This window comes from Hevea brasiliensis, chromosome 17 (assembly GCF_030052815.1).
Source record: "Hevea brasiliensis isolate MT/VB/25A 57/8 chromosome 17, ASM3005281v1, whole genome shotgun sequence".
Taxonomy (NCBI): domain Eukaryota; kingdom Viridiplantae; phylum Streptophyta; class Magnoliopsida; order Malpighiales; family Euphorbiaceae; genus Hevea; species Hevea brasiliensis.
The window spans coordinates 20,590,702-20,606,945 of record NC_079509.1 but is presented as its reverse complement, the minus strand read 5'-3'; the positions used below and the strand labels follow the sequence as shown (position 1 = coordinate 20,606,945).

The window sequence follows — 16,244 nt, the reverse complement described above, 5'->3', positions numbered from 1 at the left end:
AGCAGGTTGGGGGAGACCCTCCTGCTGCATGACTTGTATATTTTCATCTTGAAATGAATTGAAGTTTTTTTTTGTTTGCTCAATTTCTTGATGAGATCGGAAAGCGTCCAAACCGAATTGTCTGAGTATTTATTTGATTGAATGTAGTTTGAACATTAAACTTGAAAGCGACTATTAACCAGAAGATAAAAGATCGGAAAAACATTACACTTGAACATGAGATTGGACTAAGTCATGACCAAATTCCGGATGAAACTTTAGAATATTAGAGTTGCAGAGATTTGACATTGACTTGAACTTTTAAGATCGGGACTATTATTGGACCGGATAGAAACCTTAACTTCACTTTAAAGAATATCTAGGGCATTCAAGCGAGAAGCCCGATCACGACATTAGTCAAGTGAAGCTCTACGATATTTATACACAGAGAGATCAGAAAACATTGGTAGGCCAGATTGGATGGTCGGAAGACTCGATATTGTCTCAAACTCATCTGACAAAAACCAAGAGATCGGAAAGCCATCTAACTTAAGCGTGAGATCGATTTGTTCCAGGGACGAGCAATCGGTGAGTTCGGAAAAGCTGTTTGTGATTGGGGACATCGGTTGAGAGTGGATAATAAAGTTAGAAGTTTAAAAGTTCCTTGACTTCGGAGATCGGCCAAAATATGGTGTCTACAATTATCATTATCATTCATATTTCAAGTAATCCATGGCCATTTCATGGATTTTAAATTTAGCTTAAATTTTCTTTATATCCTAGGGCCACTCAAATTCAAAAATTAAAATTCATTAATCACATTATATATTAATGATCATATTAGCTTCTCTAATTTATTTTACTATTTCCTAAATCATTGGGGTCACTATTTACATTATTATTTACTCAAAATGTTGACTTTTTTCTATATAATAGGTGTGTTAATTTCAATTGCACTAAGATCCCACATTTTGGGTTCAAAATTTGTTGGCATTGATTGCCAATTGCAATTCAAAGCCTCCTAAAAATATTTTCAAAAATTCAGTTTTTATGTCCTAAGTTTACTATTCAATTGGTTTATGCTAAAGTGAGAATTTGGCTAAACTTTTTTCATGAAAGTTGTTCTTTTATGTATCTAATTTAATTCTCTTTTTGAATCACTCCATTTGGAGTTTTGTAGCCCAAGCTATAATCAAATAACCATAATTGGTTCTTTTCCTAATTCTGTCTCTTTAATTAGGTAGATTTTGGCATTGCCATTTACCAATTTAATTGGACATGTTATAGTTACTTTAAGGCTTAGCATTCTTCATATAATTTGTTGCCCTATGTCTTATGGTCATTCAGAAATTTTAATTACAATTTTCCAAGTTTTATAGAATTAATTATACTAATTTAATTGGCCTAGACTCCAGTATCCTGTGCCTTCAGGGTCTAAGTTTAGGTCAGTAGATTTGACCTCTATTTTAGGGTTCTTATGTTCATAATTTGAGGACAATGTCTAAAACAAAGTTGGAACCCTATTTCTTAGGGTTCTAGATCAGTATGGCTGAACCTAATTAGAGTTTCCTAGTGGAAGATATGCTATAAAAACTATTCTGGGGTCAATTGTGATTTGGTCAAACTCCAAGTTTTGATGTGTTAATTTCTTCTAACCATTTGACCTAGTTCCTTTGGGTTCTGGGTTTTGGTCGAAAGACCAATATTGTAGATCTATGTCTTATAAAACTTTTGCCATTAGTTTCATTGCATTTTAATTTTCATAGACCAAGTTATGGCCATTTTTCCAAAACTGGTCGGGCAGGCTTATGTCCAGGAAATTCTAGGCAAAATTGATTCTGGTCAGTTTGGTGATCTAACTTGGGTCAGTAATTTCATTTGGTTAGAAGCATTTCTGGGCTTAATGTTCTTAATGAAAATTGTAGTCCTATGTCTAAGCTTTCAAATGATATAAAAGTTAGGTCATTTGGACCTATCTAAAGGGAGTTATGGCTAAATGAACGTGTACTGTTCATTTGGTCATTTTTCTGGGTTTAGTATTTGGATATCCGGATTGGACCAGCAAATTGGTCAACTTGTGGACATAATTTGGGCAGGGTTTCTTCATGAAAAATGGGGTATGTTGGGTCTAATTTCACCTCCAATTAGCCTCATACCAATTGGAGTCACACAACTTCAATTATGACTCAAATAGTACACTGGACTCATAGGTCTGAATTTCCTGCAAGAAGCATACACTCCCAATTTCAATTTTCTCCAACTCCCATACTTCACATGGCATTCAAGGCACTTCTAAAAGGCAAGAATCATTCTTAATTTAGTCAATTTCAAGCAATCTCAACAAATCCCTAATTCATGATCACTAACCCTAATTTCAAATTTCCAAATTGGTGCAAACTCAATTCATTGTACTTCCTAAGCATATCAACTTAACAAGCATCATCATGGGACCAAGTTTCATCAAATAGAAACAATAAACCCTAAAGGATTTCATGGCTGCCAAATTTCATGGTATCCATACTCATGTGTTTTACTTCAATTTTATGCAATCCCTAACTCAATTTATGCTCTTAACAATAAATATAAAGAGAGAGAAAGGATAACTAGCACTAACCTCTTGTAGCTCAAATTTAAGCTAACCAAGACTTCAATTTTTCTTCACTTTCTTACTCTTTCTTGGCTGCCAAACACTTCTCCAAGGTGTGGGCTCAAGTTTTTGTGAAGGTGACTAGGGCTTTTGGTGTGAGAGAATGGAGAATTTCAAGCTAGAAAGCTTGAAAATTTTATGGGAGGGCCATCCATGGAGTTCGGCTGATTTGGGGAAGAGATGAGCAGGTTGTGTTTTCAATTTTAACTCCTTTTACCTCTTTTTAATTGGGTTATAAAGTGTGTGTTGCAACATGATTGGTGGGGGGCCTTTTATTGCATCATGGTGACTTAATTCTTATGTCATAATTCTAATTTTATTTTATTTTCTTTTCTTTTCTTTTCTTTTCTTTTCTACTCATTTTTAATTTTATTTTTAGCAATATTTATTCATATTTTATGTCATATAAATTATTTATTTAATTGGACGAGTTGGCCAAAAATCATCTCTGAAGACGAAATGACCAAAATGCCCTCCGTTTGGCTTAACAGACTAAAATTGTCTGTATTGACCTAAAAATTTTTAATGCCATCGAAATCTCAATGACTCTTCTCTAGAGTCTCAAAAATTATTTCATGAATTTTCTCCCGGGTTTAGGGCTCCTAACTGCGAGGACCGCAACTTCCCACTGGATTACCCATCGCTAGGGCACCAGCTCATTTAACTTGATTGTATTTTATTTCTAAAATTTTTCTTAAATTTTTCTTACCATTATTTGAGTTATTTATGACTCTTCACTCTAGTCTAAATATTTTTCCAGATGTTCTAACTGTCCAGATCGACACCGGTCACCAAAACAGTAGAATGTATAGAATTGCTACAGTGAGGGTGTTACATACCCCGTCTCCTCATGGCAGGTGCCTCATCTTGTGCCCATATTTTGTTTGGCACTTCCCGTTCTAGCGCCGCAGCAGCTCTGCTACCTCTGTGCAATTTACTAAAATTCAATAGCATTAACCCACAAAAATCCAAAACTTAATGAATGTATTAGTAAATGTACTTTACGAAAACAATCGAACTTAATAAATATATTAATTAAATTATAATTTACTTTAAAAAATTGACAATTTATTGATAAGTATCATATATAAGTACAACATAACCTAAAAAAAAAAATACAAATATAAACAATTAAAAACTTTTCTTCAGAAGGTATCTAGGTACGGCAAAATAATTTTATAGGTAATAAATTGTCATTTTTCATTTTGATTGATTAAAGAAACCTTTTGCAACACTTACCTTTTGGGAACTTGCTATTTCTATGGTATACAGAAGAGTCTAAACAATCAAACATCAATGAAGAAACTGACTGCACTACAAGTCAATTGATGAAAAATCATTACTTGTACTTAATTAAAGATTCAAAATCTCTAACAAAAAAAAAGTCATGGATTCATGTTGTATTTTAAACTATTAGAAATTTGCCATCAAATATAATAAAAAACAGACCTGACTAGGTAGGAAATAAAAGATCCTATTAATGAGAGAAAACTCTAAATCTGTTATTAACAAACATAAATTTACAAAAATAAATTTAAATCTATTCTAAATGGAGATAAATTTAAAAATTTATTTGAAAAAATAATAAAAAAATTAATTTAGAGGTAATTACTGATAAAAAAAACTCATTAATAATCTTGTTAATAATCCTTTAAAGAAGAGAAATAAAGAAGAAGAGTAAAAGAGGAGAGAAGGAGACGAGTAAATTATACTTTATTAAAATAACTCAAGTTAATTGATGTAGTTGGATTTTTCAGTTGAAATTATAGGACATCCTAATGCAGAGGCATTCTAATAATTGAATGCAATAATTAGGGTGGTTTTCTTTCTTGACTTAGATTAGTGTGCCTTTTAAATGCACTTAAGCACTTGTCAATTTCAAATTATCTTGAGCTATCTATCTCCGAGCAAGTGGAATGCATTAAATCTAGAATGACATGGAGTGGCAATAACAAAATTAGACAAGGTTTAGCTAGAGCTCAACAAGTTACCATTAATGCAAGAAAAGTTTTGTTTGCGGTTAAGCTTGGAGTGTCTTAAACATCATGAATTGTTTAAATTTATTAGTAATAGATAAAGAGGTAGCTACTATAAACTCAATTTTATATAAAAAAATAATTTTAATAATTATTAAATTAAATATTTATATTAAAATTTACATATTTATTATATAAATTTTAATTTTATAAAAATCTAAATATAAATATTTAATGTAATATACTATAAAACCTTCTCATGTTAAATTGAATTTATATAAACTATACTCATAAACAAATAATTAAAAGTCAAGAATCCCGCTGATAGAGAGGCGCCGCCTAATCATCTTAGCACTTAATTTTATAAGTATTTTTATAAAAGTCATTAAATTTTAAATTACTTTTATAAAACTTATCAAATTTTAATTTAATTTCATAAAAATTATTATTATAAAAAATTTTTAAGTTAAGTTGACCCGTTAACTATTTTATAAATAAAATTATTTTATTTTATTAAATTTAAAAAATAAAATAAAATAAAATAAAATACATTCAGTTATTCTCTCCTAGTCAAATCTCTCTCTTTTTTTATTTTTTTTTTGTCAGCGATCACTAATTAGGTAATTTTATTTATAAAATAATTGATATATTAATAGATTAATTTAAAAATTTTTAATTTTTAATTATAGTAACTTTTATAAAATTAAATTAAAATTTAATATATTTTATAAAAAAATTAAAATTTAATAATTTTTATAAAAAATTTATAAATTAAAAGATCGTGTATAATAATTACCCTATCTAAATCTAATAATCACATGCAAGTTCATTTAATACAAGCATTAATCAACACACACAGTAAAAAAAAAAGAAAGTAGATTTGTTTTTCCATCCAAGAAGTCAGGAAATTGTGCAGCTTTTCTCTTATACACTCAAACTCGTTCCCACTAGAAAGTCAAAATTGATGATGTACAAGTAAGTAAGAATGACAAGAAAATTATTGCCACAAACAATGTTAATTTTGGGATTTTATTTTTCTTCCCATGTCTAAGCTCTAACCCTGTGATTGAATGAGGAAAATACCCACGAGGGAGTTACCAACTTCTACAATTTTTTCTTTTGCATGTCATAAATTTTAAAATCATTGACAAAGTGGAAAGGTTCTAAATTCAAATATCTCTATTTATTAATTTTAATATTATTTTTTTATGAGAAAGGAGGATATCTATTACTATGTAGCTTATTAATTGTTATGTAATCTATTATACTGTCATAAAATTAAAAAAATTAAAATAATTGACAACGCTCTTCTTTCATCTGATTTCATGTACTTGATGAGAAAAGATTGATACTTTTTATTTCTAACAGAAAAGGTTTCAACGATTGAATTAATTTTAGCATTTTAGATTTTATTTAAAATAAATTATTTATAAAAAAAAATTTAATTAAATTCTCACACAATCATATTTGATTTTTATTTTTTAAATTTTTTATTAAAAAATTAAATTATTTTATTTTAATAATAAGAATTGATAAAAAAAATTAATTAAATTAAATTCTTATAAAATTTTAAATTTTAAAGAGTGGTTAATATAATACTGGCAGTGTAGACATAATTGCCCCTCAAATCTTTTAATATTACTGGACACATTATATATAATCATTTAAATTTAAATTTAAATTCTAATAAGAAAAAAATCATTTTAGATATTTAAAAAAATAATTTGAAAAAAAAATTTATTATTTTAGTATTCTAATTATTAAATTTTATTAAATTTAATTTTAAATTATTTTTTTAATACTATCTAAATAATATATTTTAAAAAATTCTTTTCTCATTAGCATTGTTAAACAAACCCATTAAAATTAAGGACAAAATTGATATCATTTCACTAGTCTCAAGGTGAAAAGTTTAATCATGGGTCATACCCTCCCGAATCTATTGCCTTTATAGTGAGTTTGGATGGAGTGTAAATAGATTTTTTTTTAAATAAAATAAAATAAAATAATAAAAGATAAGAAATTAAAACTTCTCAATTCACTAATTTAATAGGTTAAAAAAGAGATATTTCTTTCAAACAAGCTTATTAATAAAAAAAAATTTCATTCCAAACAAGTTTATTAATAAAAAAAAATACTTTGCCTCTGAAAACCTCCCCTTAAACATAATGTTAATGATAGATCAAATAGAAAAGGTCGCAGTGAAGGTTTTCAATCTTCTTTCTCTAACTACAAAAATAAGTGAGGTTGGATGAAGACTAGAAAAATAGTGGAACATGGCACTTTTGGTAGAGAAAAGTGATTTGGCCAAAATAATGAGGCAAAATTTATTTTTCTTACAAATTTTCACCTTTGTTTTTTCTGTAGTGGGGAGGGATAATTATTATAGGCAAGAATATAATGCCGTACGGTCGGAATTATCGAATACGGTGGTGAAATTATCAAGTTGACCGGAGACTGGGCTAGGAGGGATTGAAAAGTTCTAAGATGGTGGAGTATTTGGTTCAAGAATGTAATTGATAATTAATAGATATTTAAATAAGTGATTTAAGGTATTTAATAAATTTAAAAAATAAAATTAATAATTGATGAGTAACTGATATGATATCTCTCGATTACAGTTTATATTATTTTAGAACTATTTCTTATTAGTTGATAACTGATTTAATTTTATTTTTTATTTTGATTATATTCTATTTTTTATTTAATTAGAAATTAATATTATTAATACTTTATATTTTTTATTTATTATTTTAATTACCACATTTTAACTTTATTAAAGTATTTTTTTTATTAATAATATAAAATATAAAATATTTATTTATATCTAAAAACTTAAAATTAAGTATGAGTTTTTTCTTTATCAATAATAATAATTACTTTATTATTTTATTTATATTTTTAAAGTTATTTAATTATTTTTTAAAAAAATTTATTTATTTTATTATTTCAATAATAAAATAAATGATATAATATAATAGATTAATAATTATATATTTATTTTAATAATATAATAAATTTATAATTTTATATTTATTTTAATAATAAAATAAATTACATAATATATAGTCTTATTAGTCATTTCACATATCAACAGCAACAACTAAATATAATTTTACCAAACACTTAATATAAATCAGCTATCATCAGCTGCCAGTTATCAGCTATCAGTTAACAGTAACAGCTATAAGCTAACAGTTAATAGCTGTATTTAACAGTTAAATCAAACAGGCTCCAATTAAGTGAGAAAATGATACTGCATTAAAACGACATGTAGTTTAATTTTATGTTCAAAACTATGGCTCCTCAAAACAGCATGTCGTTTTGCTCCATGTTCTAAAAGACGTGTCGGTTAGAGTCAAAATTAACTTTTCATTTTCACTTTTTTTTTTTGGAAAATTCGAAATTTCATTAAATATTTCACAAAACTAAAAAAAAATCGTGGCTAATAATTTTTAAAAATTATAAGTTTATGTACTTTGAAATATGACAATATATTAATTATTTATAACATAAAATAATTTTATTCAAATTTTTTACTCCAAGTGAACAAGTTTTACTTTTATTAAATTCTAATTATCTAATTTCATGCATCAAATATTTGTAATTAAAAAATATTGTAATTGTCATTTGGCATTGACATGCATAAACCACATATGAACTTTAAGTTAAAAATATATATATATCTAATACATTATACATATGGTGAAGTAATTTTCTATTCATTTAAAATGAATGATAATTTAAATTTATACTTTAGTTAAAAATTACAAATTTTAATATAAGGTAAAATTTGAATATTTGTTATTTAAAATTCATACATATAATAAATGAAATTGTACTAAATTAATTTCGTTAACCAAATTGTACTATATAGGATAATATCCTCTTATGGTCTGATGATCATGAAAATATGCTGAAAATAAAGGAAGAGCAAGGAGGATTTGTATAGGAGTTTGCTTTGTTGAGCTGGGATCACACATAAGCAAGCCCGTGTACAAACACAGGTAAGCTCGTGTGCAGGGAGGAATTTCAAGCAGAATCCTTGTTGTTCAAGGACTTCTCTCCTCATTTGAGTCTAAGTAGGAATAAGAGAGCAAGATTCTCGTACATTAATAAGAGGAAAAAAAAAATAAAGAAGAAGAATGGAGGACCCTAGCCACCAGGTCGAATAAAGCAAGAGGAGAAGATTTCTACACCTAAAAGCTTGAACCATATGTACATTAGAGTGTGATCATTATTATTTTTTCTTTAAGCCTTTATGATGTATTTTCTTCTCTCCTTATATTCTATCATCTATGGGATGAAATAGACCATTTTTGTTAAGAAATGATGGACTATAAGCCTGTATTTTGATAATTTTAATTTCAATGTTATGATTTTTATGTCTTAAGGTTATGCAATATTTACTTTAATGCTTTATGTGTGTTGATTGATTGATGGTTCTAGTAAAGTTCAAAAAGAGAAATTAAGATTTATTTCTCAGTTGAATGCTTAATTGATTTCTAGAAAAGAAATTGCATATCACATTAAAACTAAGCTACCTAAAAAAGGACCTTAGAAATATTATGTGGTTAGTTCATTTCCAATTGAATAGGACGAATTAACTATAAAGATTTATGATCTTTATGCATCTAGATTTTTGTTACCCAAATAAGGATAATTAATTTAGATGAACATTTTACCTAAAAAAGACAATTGCCTGTATTGAATTCTACCATCTCATAATATAAAACTTTTATTGGATTGGTTGTTATCATAGGTGGAGCTAAAATTTGACATTAATGTTTTTATCATAATAAGTTTCTTTTAGTGATTAATTGATTCATTTTATTTTTATTACCATTATTAGTTTTAGATTTAGTTTAGCCAAATTAAAATCATTGATTTTTAAAATAACATTATAGTAATGTTAATTTAATTACAAATAATGATTTTAATTTCTTTTTCTCACTAATGTATTACTTGAACACAGCTAGTGCCGTTGTTAGTGTTAGTTGGATTAAACACAGGCATGGAGGAGGCCAGAGTAGCAAATGGTGAGCTTGTGGAGGCCGGCCAGCCACTAGGAGTTGAAATGTCATTTAACGGAAAAAGAACGACTATGGCATCGTAGGAGAGAGAGAGCAATAATAAATGAACAAGGAGAAGCTGGGAGGATATGAGCATTAAAGGCATGGCACATCAATTGAGCTGGTAAGTAGCGATTTAGGGTAGGGATCGTTTTGGGATAAGATGGGTTTGAATGATTGAAGTACCAGTTAGTATTTCTTTCTCCTATTTCCCTTTTTGAATTTTTTTGTTATTATTAGTATTATTATTAAGTTTGATACCAAATTTCAATTTGGTTGTTAGGGAATGATGGAAACTGTCTTTGATCTCCTTTTTGCTCTAGTCATTCACGTACTTCTAGTAGAAGGCAACGAGGGCTTTAGATTTAGGCTAATTATTAGATGTATTTTTTTATAAAAAAGTGAGTCATTTTTACAATATAAAAAATAAATATTACATGATTGTGAGATGCACACCGAATGTACCTAATAATTTCACTTAGATTTAAGACCTATGCTTGCCTCCCTTAATGTGGATACACATGTCAACACTAATTAAAGGTGACGTGTACAAAAAAGCATAGGCTCGTATACTTTAAAGATAAAAAATAAAAAATAAAAAAAAATATTTGTTAAAAAATTTTAACTGCACAGTACCATCGATGAGGGAATTATTGGGTAATTAATCTACATTAGTGCCACACATTAATGCACTTGTATAATTTGCTCTCTGATAAATCCATCGCATGATTTATTTAATTTCACTTTTTTAAAATTTAAATAAAACTTTATGAAAGTTGAGTGTTACTAATTTTTTTTGTTTAATTCATGGGTAAACTTTGAATCATAATTTTTTATTGTATTATTTTCAAAAATTATAATATAATGAAAATGAAAATAAGCATATTAATATTTACTTTATAATTAATAATAAGAATGAGTATAAAAAAATTTTCACTAGATATAATATTAATCATTATTAAAGAATTTTTTAGTGTAATGTAAGTTTAAATTAATTAATATAAATCGAATTTAATTCATTAATTCAAAAGTAAATTATTCGCTTAATTGAATAGAAAAATAAATCATCTCAAAAAAGAATAGAAAAAGAAATCAAAATAAATAATTAACTGACCCACTATTAATTGATGTTAACGTTAGATTCAAAACAAAAAAAATGGCATGGACCGGTTTGCACTCACTCTCCACTTAAAATGGTTTTCACTTTAAAATTATTTAAAATATTTTGATTAATAAATTTGTTTTAAAAGAGTTAATATCTTCACTTAAAATATTTTCAATTTGCAAATTAACTCAGAATTTAACTTGCAATCCTTTTTATAAAACAATCTAATAATTAATTTAAATTAAATCAATTACAACCTAAGTAGATTCGATTCAAATCTGTTCAACAAAATTGACAAAATGCGAATCACCCATAAATTAAAAAAATCCAAACCCAAATCACCCAAGTGCAAACCCGCGAGATGATCGTTTGCCACCTTTTTAGTGCCCTTTAAACCATCTAAAAAAGGAAATAATTGCTAAACTAGACAAGCAATGACTCTAAATTTTAGGAAGCCATCAAGGCCCATTCCTGGGATAAACATGTATATCAGATGGAATGATAAATCAATAGTGAACAAACATATGTATTATAATGGTTCTCAAAAGATAAATCATAATATATCTCTTTTAAATTTAGGTATAAATATTTAAAATGTGAAAGTTTTAAATAAACACGTCTATGAATGGTTTAACATCAAAGAAAAAATAGGTTGAGATTAAATTCAAAAACTAACACAGAAGAAAAAAAAAAAAAAAAAACTTTTGAGAATAACATTAAACCCGATATGATATCAGCATTCTGTAAATAATTTCTCCATCCGAGTATGGGTTGCTCCACTATTTATGCAAACGCTTTGATTCATATGCAATTTTATTGGTAACCTAACAACTGGGACACTTGTTAATCCACCCCTCACCTCTTTAAATGTTTGCAGTTAGTTGGTGTATCCGCCACAGCTCCATAATAAATCCACACACCCGAATTGCAAAACCCCCCAAGAAAAAAAAAAAAAAAAAAAAAGCCAAGCACAACCCTTTCTTTTCTTTTATATCCTCAGAAACTGTACGGTCCTTCTATGGATGTTGGCGTCTTCTCGAAGAGGAAAATTCCCAGGAAAATGGATCTTCATCAAACACCTTGCTCTGTCGTCGTTTCTCCTCAAAAAGCTTACAAGAATAAGCAGAAGAAGAAGAAAGGGGGTGAGCTCGAGGATCATGGCACCCAGAACGAAGCGAATAAACGGTACGCTTTTATGTCGTTTTGGGAGTTGCCGGAGTACATGAAGGATAATGAGTTCATACTGCGTTATTACCGTGTCAATTGGCCTCTTAAAGAAGCTCTCTTTAGCATTTTTCGTTGGCATAATGAAACGCTTAATATATGGACGTAAGTGATGATCAAAGTCTGCTTAATTATTTCTTTAATATTTTTCTGTGCTTGAAAAAAACTAAATTAATAATAATAATTTTTTTAATTGCTATATATTTTGCAGACATCTACTTGGATTTTTACTTTTTGGGGGGTTGACTATGGCGAACGTATTGGAAGTTCCTCAGGTAGCGGATCTTCTCGGCCTGTTTACCAGGTTTGTTCAAATTTTTATTTTTTCAATTTTTTAAAAAAAATATGATGATTTTTAGGTCGATTTTATGTTCTAAATTAATTTACTAATTCCTTTTGCTAATTGTAAGAATAAAACAAAGTCATTATATTGTTTAAAAATTTTATTATTATTATTATTATTATTATTATTATTATTATTATTGGAAAAAAAAAAAAAAAGAAAAAGAAAGGAAACAAAACAACTAAGTTAAGCAAAGTCTTGGATAAGCTACTCCGCAGATGTCATGCAGCAGAAAATATGCCTTTAGTCATTTTTGTTTATTTTGAATGTGTTCCAGAAATTTAGGTAAAAATTTTGATTTTGCTACTTTAATTATTTTTGAAGGTGAAGGTTGTTACAGCTTGAATTGTTATATTTTTTATTTAATAGAGAATTAATGAGTTGGTTATAATTGATGGGTTGTGTTAGGTTACACAATGAAAGATATTTCTTATCTTTTCTCGTGATTAATCTTAAAGAAAATAGATGGGAAAATTCAAATTCCAGACTTAAATTGTTATCATTTAACTAATAATTAATAATTAAATTATTACATATAAAATTAAAGATTTAAAATATATAAAAAAATTATTTAGATCAGATTTTTATAGACGTAAAAATACATTAACAAAGTTTAATCTAATTTTGTTCAGTAATTAAAAGTATATTACCCACTTAATAAACTCAAGTTGAGTAAAAAAAACCTTTTAATATGAGTCCAATTAATTTTATAAATTAAATTTTCATCAGTTTTAATCAACATAAATTGGACCTAAATAAGAATATTATTTCATTAAAAAATTTTCAGTATATAAAAATGATTACATTAATTTTGTTTATAATGAAAAGTTTTACACGAAAAATGCTAACGTTTGAATTCTTGAGTTTTGAATTACGAGAAGACAATGGATTAGGATTCTCATTCAGTGGTTTAAGAGGATCGGAATCAAAATATAGGGTAACTTAATCTTGATTCTGATTCGATCTGATTTTAGTCAATTTCATTTTTTTAATTTTTTAAAGGAAAATTCTAATTTTGATTCGAAACCACAATAAAGAATTAGACTCAATGACTGATTTAAAAAATTTTTTGTCACTATATTATAAATAAATGTTAAAATTTATAAAAAAAAATTTAAAATATAATACTAATATTTTATAATTCGATTCTGTGAAATCTAATATTCTTAAAATTATAAAAAATTATATCATTATTAATGCTTTTAAATATATATCCCTCCAAACACGTAATTAAAAGTTATATATTAATTTAACACATATATAATTATACAATTTTATTTTGATAAAGTTCAATACAATTTTAAAAATATATAAACTTTTGAATACACAACACAATTTTTTTATTTTAATTAATTTTAAATTTTATTGAAAAGGTGATTTAATAATTAAATTTTTGAAGGTATATTTATAAAAAAAAAATTCTAGAAAAAGAGGAGTCAACCGACCCTTTTCTCAACTAAATTTGCCACTGATTGGACCAGATAATTATGGTTCAATTCAAGACCAATTAAAGTTAGGCTAATTTCAATATGATTTTAACTCTTAGTTAGCCTAATCTAATTCCGAGCCCAAAACTGTGGCCAAGCGTAAATTGGACATTGAATTACTTGTCTAGTTGCCTAAAATTTTCTTTATTGCAGGTCAATTCTTACTAGTGCAAAGGCAAATGTTTCCAATAATTCAAAGGAATTCTTCTCGGTAAGTCACCTAATAAGTCACCTAATACATATTGCTAGCTCAAGAAACACATTCCATTATCACCTTCTTCATTAATTGGAACAAAATTTTAATTTTCAGGGAACTACAAAACTCCTAGATTTGAAGCAGGTAACATCTCCAAAAATGGACACAAAACTGCCAGGAACATCTGTCATCCGGTGGCCATTCTATTTATTCTTAGGCGGCTCTATGTTCTGCCTCCTTTCAAGCAGCATCTGCCATCTCTTTTCTTGCCATTCACGCAATCTAAACATTATCTTGCTACGCATAGACTACGTGGGTATCACCACAATGATAATCACCTCATTTTTCCCTCCAATCTTTTACATCTTCCAATGTGACTCACATTGGCAATATGTATATCTTGGTGGAATCACAGCAATGGGGATTTTTACCATTATAACATTGCTTTCTCCGACTCTGTCGACCGGAAAATGTCATGTTTTCCGAGCTCTTCTCTTCTGCTCAATGGGGCTTTTTGGCATCGTCCCCGCAGTACATGCTTCAATTGTGAATTGGAGTAATCCCAAGCGATACACAGTTCTAGCTTATGAATCTTCCATGGCTTTATTTTACTTGACTGGCACTGGTTTTTACATTAGCAGGATTCCAGAGAGGTTAAAGCCTGGATGGTTTGATCTAGCATGCCATAGCCATCAGATTTTCCATGTTTTTGTGGTATTGGGAGCATTGGCTCATTATGGTGCTACCCTTGTATTCTTGGAGTATCGTGACCGTGTGGGATGCTAAGTAAATCAAATATATACACCCAGTATAAGTAACGTGTTTTCTTTTTTTTTTTTTTTTTTTTGTCATAATTGGCTGAGATCAAATCAAACACGAGATTTCATGGCCTGTAAATAACTTCAATATTATTGAGTTAAAACTCATTGATCTTTATGCGTGTGTTACTATAATTTAGTTTAGAGTTTTATTTTTTTTTTTTTTAATTTTTATTCGGGATTATTGCTATTAAAAAGGGAGGAATTGTTGGATGTGAGTACATCCATGAATTTAGATGTTGATGTCTTGTAATTGATTGTATGATCAAAATTTGAAACACATAGGGTTTATTTTAAGGAAAAAAAATGTATTAAGAATGTTGTCTAAAAAATAGAGCTCAAGAAAGAGGCTAATTGGATTATTTTTAATTATTGGCTTGGCTTTTTAATCAATAAAAAATCACAACATTTAGCTCAAATGTGTGAAGTGGCAACTAAGCAAAAATGTCCTCTGTTTCGGGTCTCAAAACAGAGTACAATTTGAGTTTAAATGCGCAACTCAAGTGATGATTAATCAAGCTATTACATTCATAAAGTAGATGTATAAACCGCGAAAAATTATCAAGCAACCTAATAGCAAATTCAATAGCACATTAACATAAATTAACAATGGCTACCATTGGTCGAGACTTGTTTCCCAAGGTCAGACAAACAGAACAGGGATGATTAACAGTCATGTTATGGTTAAAGGAGGGAGATATCACTAGTGTAAGTTTTTGGCATCCACCAGTCACATTTGATTTCTTCGTGTTTTGCCTAGTTCTTGTCAGTGTTTGTTTCCTTCTACTGGTCATAATGAAGTCGACTAGGGTGGAGGGAGCGTCCAGTGGTGGTCTAAAGTGATGAGTGAGGTTGGAGAGAGAGTTTAACACTGTTTGGATGGAACGAGGGAAGGGTAATTAATGGGAAGGTAAGGGAGGGTAAGGAAAAGGTTTACGATAAAAAAAGTTTCATGTTTGGAAAGAGGTGAATTAATGAAAAGGTAAGGAGAGGTAATATATATTCTTTATATTTGGAAGGAGGTGAAAGAAGAGTAAATAATTATTAAAATTATAAAAATAACCTTTTCTATTAGATAAAATTTATTCTTTATTTTTTTTAATATGTAAATTAAGGTATTTTATTTTTAGTTTAGTAACCTATAATTTATATTTTTTATTGTTTTTTTATGTCAGACCATGACATGTATAATATCAACATTCAACTTAGATATCCATAAAATAATATAAACAATGATTGAATAAAGAAAAAATTATTTAGAAAATTAAGGTCTTTTATTTTTATTTTAGTGACCTATAATTTACATTTTTTATTGTTTTTTTATGTCAGACCATGACATGTACTATTTCAACATTCAACTTAGATATCTATAAAGTAATACAAAAAAGGATTGAATA

At 27.9% G+C, this 16,244-nt stretch overlaps 1 protein-coding gene across 1 annotated transcript; it reads left to right on the top strand.

Moving 5' to 3' along the window:
* The first annotated feature begins 11,364 nt into the window (after positions 1-11,364).
* Positions 11,365-14,963, top strand: LOC110648224 (heptahelical transmembrane protein 1). Its single transcript, XM_058139985.1, has 4 exons — positions 11,365-12,108; positions 12,215-12,307; positions 13,987-14,044; positions 14,144-14,963. The coding sequence occupies exons 1-4, from the start codon at positions 11,798-11,800 to the stop codon at positions 14,813-14,815; spliced, it is 1,134 nt and encodes a 377-aa protein (XP_057995968.1). The 5' UTR covers positions 11,365-11,797; the 3' UTR covers positions 14,816-14,963.
* Positions 14,964-16,244: the final 1,281 nt, after the last annotated feature.

Excerpts from the sequence above, each read along its gene's own strand:
- LOC110648224 (XM_058139985.1), top strand. The coding sequence starts at position 11,798 with ATGGATGTTGGCGTCTTCTCGAAGAGGAAAATTCCCAGGAAAATGGAT. Across the intron at positions 12,109-12,214 it reads GAAACGCTTAATATATGGAC|ACATCTACTTGGATTTTTAC; the intron begins GTAAGTGATGAT and ends TATATTTTGCAG. Across the intron at positions 12,308-13,986 it reads CTTCTCGGCCTGTTTACCAG|GTCAATTCTTACTAGTGCAA; the intron begins GTTTGTTCAAAT and ends TCTTTATTGCAG.